This window comes from Onychomys torridus, chromosome 8, assembly GCF_903995425.1.
Source record: "Onychomys torridus chromosome 8, mOncTor1.1, whole genome shotgun sequence".
Lineage (NCBI taxonomy): Eukaryota > Metazoa > Chordata > Mammalia > Rodentia > Cricetidae > Onychomys > Onychomys torridus.
Window position 1 is genome coordinate 41722482 of NC_050450.1, and position 7738 is coordinate 41730219.

At 49.3% G+C, this 7738-nt stretch overlaps 1 protein-coding gene across 1 annotated transcript; it reads right to left on the bottom strand.

Annotated features, from left to right (window-relative positions):
* Positions 1-976: 976 nt before the first annotated feature.
* On the bottom strand, positions 977-7063 carry Il4 (interleukin 4). The gene is made up of 4 exons (XM_036195111.1): positions 6932-7063; positions 6624-6671; positions 2424-2576; positions 977-1087 (listed from the first exon to the last, which is right to left on the bottom strand). The coding sequence occupies exons 1-4, from the start codon at positions 7061-7063 to the stop codon at positions 977-979; spliced, it is 444 nt and encodes a 147-aa protein (XP_036051004.1).
* Positions 7064-7738: the final 675 nt, after the last annotated feature.

A 7738-nucleotide genomic window follows, 5' to 3' on the forward strand; every position in this document is an offset into this window, starting at 1 on the left:
TGTGGGTGTATGTTAGGGGTTTGAGTGTGTGTATGTGTGTATAAGGGGGGTTGAGTGTGTGTGTATGCATATTAGGGGGTTTGAGTGTGTATGTGTATGCATATTAGGGGGTTTGAATGTGTATGTATGTGTGTGTATGTTAGGAAGTTTGAGTGTGTGTGTGTGTGTGTGTGTGTGTGTGTGTGTGTGTGTTTGTGTGTATTAGGGGGTTTGAGACTCTGTGTGTGGTGGTTCAGAGGATAATCCCATGAAGTCAGCTCTCTCCTACCTACAGATTCATCTCCCTGGCTCTTCTATACTTATTTTATTTTATCTTGTTTTTATGTGTGGATAGGTGTTTTGCCTACATGCATGTTGTCTGTGTACCACATGTATGCCTCCATAGGAGGCCAGAAGAGGGCATCAGATCTGCTGGGACTGGAGTTACTGTTTTAAGCTGTCATGTGGGTGCTGGAGATTGAACCTGGGTCCTCTGGAAGAACAATAAGTACTCTTAGCTGCCAAACCATCCCTCCAGTCCCCTTTCTGATCATCTATTTATTTTGGTTTTATGTGCATTGGTGTCTTGCCTGCATATATATCTGTGTGAGGGGGTCAGATCTTGGAGTTACAGACAGTCGTGAGCTGCCATGTGGGTGCTGGGCATTGAACCTGGTCCTCTACAGAGCAGTAGGTACTCTTAACGGCTGAGCCATCTCTGCAGTCCCCTCCAGCCCCCACTTCTGTCCTTTAATGATCTTGTGCATTGTGTCCTTGAGAGTGGGGACTCCTTGAGAAGGAGGTCAGCTCTCTGTTCCGTCCTTAAACCACTTAAGTAACCACTGTGAATTCAGTGCTTTCTGTAACAGTCTAAACTAGGACCTCATTGCCAAGCGAAGTGTCGTTAATTGTCATTGCTGTTAGATAATATATTTTATTTTATGAATTATAAATATATAAATATTAAAAAAATAGAACCATTAAAAACTCATATAAGTTAAAACGTGGAACTTCCACACTGCCAGTACTTCTTTTGCATGATCCGTCTTAGGCTTTCCAAGAAGTCTTTCAGTGTTGTGTGCGTGGACTCATCCCCAGTACAGCTTCTCTACAAAAGAAACGTTTCATTGTGTGAGTATTTTCTTGGGTCTCACTCTCAGGCCCATGGGCTCCATCAAGCTGGCTCTGGGAGCCTCCAAAACAGTGTTCAAACCAGGGCTTCCAGGCTCTCTCAACCTGCATGTGACTTTCATGAGGCTAACAAGATTTGACCTGCTTTTTGGCACAAGGTATGATCTCTGGAGTGGCATGTCATAGATGGGAGGGAGGAACAGACAGGGTAGGCTCAGACTTGCCTCTGTTGCCACCTGGCGCATGGAGCAAGATGGAAGTCTCACTGCCGTCCTGCCCAGGAAGCAGATGCATTTCAGAGTGGGGATGCTGCACAGAGCCAGGAGTCTAGGAACCCCCTCCATGCTGATGCCACAGTTTGGGTCTCAGGGCCACCAGTTATTTGTCACATAGCTTACACCAGCCACCTTGCTTACAAAAGCTTCAGGTCGCTGGGCAGTGGTGACATACGCCTTTAATCCCAACACTCGGGAGGCAGAGCCAGGCGGATCTCTGTGAGTTCGATGCCAGCCTGGTCTACAGAGCAAGATCCAGGATAGCCAGGGCTACACAGAGAAACCCTATCTCGTAGGGGGGGGAACCCAAAAAACAAAAGCTTAAGGTCCTCCCCTTGGGGACAGCTGTGGGGTGGTAGTGCTGAATTTATCCATCAATGACGATCTAGCCACCTCCTTGTTTCTACCCTATACCCTGTACAAGCCACTGTCATCCCTGTCTTGGCCATGTGATGATGGCCCTCCATTGGGCTGTCTTATTCTCCACCCAGGAGCCAGTGTGAACAAATATTACTTGGAGCACCCATGGGCTCCATCCTGTCAGTAACTCTAGGTGTTTCCCTCCATCCCTGGGGCAGCGTCCAAAGGCTCCCATGAACCCAGTACTAAACCTACAGATTCTTCTCTGTAGCCCAGGCTGGCCTCAAATTCAGAGATCCACCTGCCTCTGCCTTCTTAGTGCTTGGATTAAAGGCATGTGCCATCACCACCTGGCTTAAACCTGTTTTCTTAACTCAGATCCAGCCACACTAGAACACACGCATTCCATCCACGCCTTTGTCTGTTAATCTCGCGGCCTGCTTCCTTACTTCATCCAAATGTCTGAGGAGGCTCACAGAATCAGCCCCTCCCCTGCCACCCACCCTCTTCATTGCTAGGTCTTTCTTCATCACACGAAGACAACTGGGCATTGTGTTACTCTGTCTCTTCTAGCTACTCCACTAGAACATTCTGTGAGAGCGAGAGCTCTGCCTGCCGTCTTTAATGCTGCTCCCACAGTGTCTAGTCTTTGGCAAGCTGTTGTCCTGCCCTGCTTACCTGTGGAGACAGGTTGCTGATGCTCCTGTGGAGTCTCTTCAGGGCTTTGAGAACCCCAGAATTGTTCTTCAAGCACGGGGTCACCTCATGTGGGAAATAAAACTTGCGAAGCACCTGGGAAGCCTTGCAGATGAGCTCCTTCTCGGTGGTGTTCTGCAAAGAGAAGCCATACAGGAAGCTGTCGGCTGCTTGGGTTTGAACTGGAGCAGGTGATGATTTTCCTACCCCTAAGGTGAGTCTGCTAAACTCAGAATCTATATGCAAATATTTCTGCAGAATCTCCCAGGTTCTTTTCCATGAAGGGTTTTATTTATGTTTGCTGAGTGTCTGCATGCTCCATATGGCCCTACCCAAGGAGAAGCAGTGTCTGGATATGCTCATAGTCTAGTAAAGGATGAAGGCATGTCCCCCAGAAAGCCAGAGATAGGAGCACAGTAGGTGGTCAGGAAAGGCTCCTAGGAGAGGGTGCCATCGACCTGGGCCTTGGCTACGGCTTCTGAGAGGAACCTTTGCTCATCATTGGTAGAGATAAGAGCTCCTGGCTCTTCCCAAGGACTCAGATCTCAGAAGACAGAATGCACCAGTGGGGAACCTGGGAGAGGGAACATCCCTGTCTCTCCAGGCCTCAAGTTTCCTCTAGTTTCCCCTGAAGCTCACAGACAGATCATGGAGAGTGTCAGCATGAGTTGGTCTCTGTATCCCACAGAGAGAAGATGTCTCTACATAACCCTGGCTATGCCACAGCCTGCATATGACATCACCAGGAGCTTGTTAGCAACTCGCATGGCCCACCCTTGACCCACGGAGCCAGGATGTGCCATGACTACACCAGGGCAGCCAACAGGCAGCATGCCACCCAAGCAGTTTCTAGCTGTTTTTACTTTTCATGATTGCCTACTTATTTTTTCTGACTATTATGGTATACTTAACAAAAATGAATTCACTTATCCCACCAGCCAGAGGTAACTCTTATACTGCTAATATTTGGGTAAATAATAGGACTGGGGGTGAACTCAATGGTAGAGCACTTGCCTAGCATGTGTGAGGTCCCAGGTTCAATACAGGAGAGAGAGAGAGAGAGAGAGAGAGAGAGAGAGAGAGAGAGAGAGAGAGAGAGAGAGAGAGAAACCAAATATCTCACTAGAGTATTGTTGGTTTGAGACAGGGTCTCACTGTGTACTCCTGGCTGGCCCAGAACTCACAGAGACCTTCCTGTCTCTCCCTCCTGTACTGGGACTAAAAGTGTATGCCATCATGCCTAGCTTATCAGTATGTAGCCTCTAAAACTAATTCGATTAAAAGTGGAATTGGAAAGAGACTTCGCTAAGTGGGGACACTTCAAAAGAGCCAGTCTCAAAGGCAGCTGAATCGGGGATCTTCAAATTTCAGTCCCATTGATTTTGCCACCAAGGATGCCATGGCACCCCACTCACTTGATTGTATCTCTGCCTGGCAGGTCTTGCGGTGGTTCACGGGAGCACACCATGACAGGCAGCCAGCCTTGCACCTCAGTCCTCACCACATGCAAGTCTGTAGCTCACAAGAATGGCAGGAAATGGCTAGCTAGGACGCGTCTTCTGTGGCAGCAACTGTTTCGGGGGCCTCTCAGGTCTCTACCAGCCTCGTGTGGGCCCAAGAAAAGTGAGTTCTCCTACCCCTGTTGTATTTCTTTCTCTCCAACTGGGCCCCGATCTCATCAGCCAGTGCTTTAGATGAGGTAATCCTTTAAAAGCAAATGGGGCCAGAGGAGGTGGCCCAGTGGTTGGGGTGCTTCCCTCGCAAGCATGAGGACCCGAGTTCAATCCTCAGAACCCATATGTTTTTTTAAAAGGCTGGATGTGGTGGTGTTTCTTAGTCATCCCGGCACTACAGTGACAGACAGGAGGATCCCTGAGGCTCAGGGGGCAGCCAGCCTAGCCTACTTGCCAATCTCCAGGCCGATGAGAGACTGCCTTAACAAAATAAAAAGGCAACATACAGAGGGTGCCACTACATGCATGAACACACACACACACACCCTCAGAGTATCTCCAAAGGCTTTGGTCTTTAATTCTTTTTCAGAAAGAGGAAATACCCTAGCTGATGGGCCACCCAGAGGCCCTTCACAAACCAGCCAGCTTGGTGCTTGCTACCACTTTTCCTGGTGACTGTCAGTGTCCTGGCCAGTATTGCCTGTGACACCAGGGCTTTATCTCTTCCCACCGCCAGCTGGGTGCTGCCCAGCTTGAAGAGGCTGCGAGCTTTGGTCCCCCCAAAAGTTAAAGTAAATGTACTAGAGTTTGAAAAGGGAGTCTCTTGGGAACCCCAAAGAAGTCGCCCCCCTCAAATCAATTTTGTGGCCTCTAGAGAAGGGCTCTTCCCTAGTCAGAAATGCCACACTATGAAGGTATGCAATGCCGAGTCTTTGGGGGGGCAGACAAGAAGGGGGAGGGGAGCAAAACCAGGAGGCCCTGAGCCCTTGGGGGAAAGCCCGCGAACAAGAGCGTGACTACCAAGGAAGGCTTGTTTTCAAGCACTCCAAAGTGTTGGGGGCAAACTGAGGAAGAGCAAGGCCAGCATGAGGGTGGGGCTGGGAAGGAGCACATGCAGTGTAGACCCCAGCCCACAGTGAGTAGGCCCAGGCTTGGAGCGTGGAGCCTTGGAGCCATGGAGCCTTGGCTGCCAACTGCCCTCCTTAGGCTCACGGCTTCTCTGCAACCGGGCCGAGCACTTGGTCAGAGTCCAAGAGCCTCCCACAAACACTTCCAGTGAAATTCCCAGAACTGGCCTCCAGCCCTCAGATGACCTTCAGAATCAACCTTTGCGTCTCCACATGTGGACCCTGAGGCTCCAAGATCTATGAAGATCTGCCAAATGCCAGGTGGCCAATGAATGGCTGAACCACAGCCCAAACCAAAGGCTCTCACACCCAGGCCTGGCACTTCTGCTAGGCCCAGTTTCCAGGAGCTGGTCCCTGCCCTGGGCTTTGCTAGGGCAGGTCAGTAGACTCAGCTTCTGGTAGCTACCATCTGAGTTGGAAGGACTCAGAGATCAATAAATACTTAAGGTTACACAGATATAAAACATGTGTATGCATATATATATGTGCACATACATATATGTATTGTAGATAGACATATGTAGACACAACTACACATATATATGCATATGAGTGTTTACATATATACATACATATATACATACATGTGTATTTGTCCTTCAGAAACTCCTCCTGGAGTAATCCTGAATAAAATGAGATCATCCAGATAAAGTCATGAGGGCAGTACCCCTGTGAATCAGGATGAACCCTGTTCATGGCCTGGGTGCTGGGCTATGACCCCAGCTACCCCCGAGAGCTTCTGTCCTGACCCCGCCCCCGTCCGGCGCATGTGGGAAGCAGGCAGTGGGGAGACCACTGGGAAATCAAGGCTCTGGGGCTTTTCATTCTCAGGTGCGTGTTTCCATGAAAACAGGAACTGAAGTGCACAGAGCTATCGATACGGAGGTAGCCAGTCATGTGTTTGTCAGAGAAAATGCACTATCAGCTGTCACATCTGTCCCCTCCCACTACAGATGGAGAGGTGGGGGGAGGCAGTGCAGGAGGCCAAAAGGGGAGGTAGATGCCCAGGCAAAAGCAGAGATGGGCAGACTCCAACCAGAGGACAGTTCCAAACTAGGCTGAAGGGAAGTGGGTGGGGGGACAGAGGGAGCTGAGGAGCCACAGAGAGGGCCACCATCCCAGCTGGCTCTTAGGTGACCAGGCTGAGAAGGAGGCGATCTGGCAGTACCATAGGAAGTCTCTTAGACAAAGTGAAAGCCTTCTCAACCTGTAATCTCCATATCTGTTTTTGAGAGAGTATTCAGTTTTTCAGAAATGCATAGGCCAAAGGAAGAGAGAGAGAGAAGACAGAGAGAATTCTCTCATTCAGCAGGCACAAACTGTATCTCCTACATTCCAGATACTGTGCCAAGACTAGGTAGGACTCTCGGGCTGCCTGGACCCTAAGTTAGGATGAAGAAGGCAGGCATTCTCTAACATGTCTCATGAAATCCGAAACTGCAAAATACACTGGAGAGGAACTCAGCCTCCACAGTGTGTAAAAATGCCTCCTTTGGGCTTGCCAGTTTTCTGTCACAGAAGTTTCTTATTCAGACACTTGTGGGTGACGCTCTTCTCCCACCTACCATGTAGACCAAAGCTGACCCCACGGCTCCACTTACCTTCCTTGCTGTAAGGACGTCTGGTACAACCATCTCGGTGCATGGTGTCTTGATGATGGAAAGATGGAAAGATAAGAGTTCAGTCCAAGCAGGACAAAGAAATCATTGATCCACCTCTCTCTTCCTCACCCCAAGGAAACTCCCTACAGCCCCGAAGTTGGAAGTAGCAGGTCTCATGAAGTCTGCCTGTGTCCCGAGTCCTGCTCCAATCCCAGCCGCCGACCTCACTAACAACTCAGTTCTCCTAGCCTAGAACCGCCCAGCATCACCTGAGCATCTGGGGAGATGGTGCCAGATAGGGTACTCACCCCTTTTTCTGTGACTTGGTTCAGAATATGAATGATTTCTTTCAGGGCTTTGTCGCTGCATCCGTGGGTACGGTTCCCAGCACATGCTAGAAGACAGAGCAGGATGGCAGCTAGCTGGGGGCTGAGACCCATCAATAGATCTCTACCGTCAGTGATGGGAGACAATTAAGTTTATCAAGAGACGCTAACAATGCAATTCTGACAGAGATCTCTCTATATATAGAGTTAAAATTGCTGAAATCAAGGGAAAATGAGTTTACATTGGAAATTTTTGTTACACCAGATTGTCAGTTATTTTGAGCCAATCAGCACCTCTCTTCCAGGAGAAAAAATGCCTCAGAGAAACAGGTAAATTTTCCTGTGAAATCAGACCAATTGGAAAATGAAACCCTTTTAAAAAAATCTACAAAGTTTCAGCATAGGAAATTACACCATAATCGGCCCTGCAGATTAATCTTATCAGCGTGGGGTTGCCACTGGCTCTGCCTATGCACAGAAAGAAGAGGTCACAGGTGTCCAAGTGTGCTGGTGCCGTCCAGGGGAAAGCAGAGTAATATCAAGAGCGTCTGGCGTGTGCAGCATCTGGGGTTGGCCGCTTCCTGCTAGGGGCACCTTGGAAACTCTGGTGTCTTGGGAAAGCTGACTCTGGGTTCTTCATTGATAGAAGATGATGGAGGCAGACTTTCTCCCATCCTAGCCCAGCTGTTCCTACAAGTTTGAGGTCTTTGGAGACAGACAGGTGGTGTCAAGTGGGGCCTCTATTGGGACCAGCAGGACCATGAGGTCTTTACCAATAAGGAGGTTCAG

Excerpts from the sequence above, each read along its gene's own strand:
- Il4 (XM_036195111.1), bottom strand. The coding sequence starts at position 7,063 with ATGGGTCTCAGCCCCCAGCTAGCTGCCATCCTGCTCTGTCTTCTAGCA. Across the intron at positions 6,672-6,931 it reads ACCAAGTCACAGAAAAAGGG|ACACCATGCACCGAGATGGT; the intron begins GTGAGTACCCTA and ends TCCATCATCAAG. Across the intron at positions 1,088-2,423 it reads TCAGCAACCTGTCTCCACAG|AGAAGCTGTACTGGGGATGA; the intron begins GTAAGCAGGGCA and ends TTTCTTTTGTAG.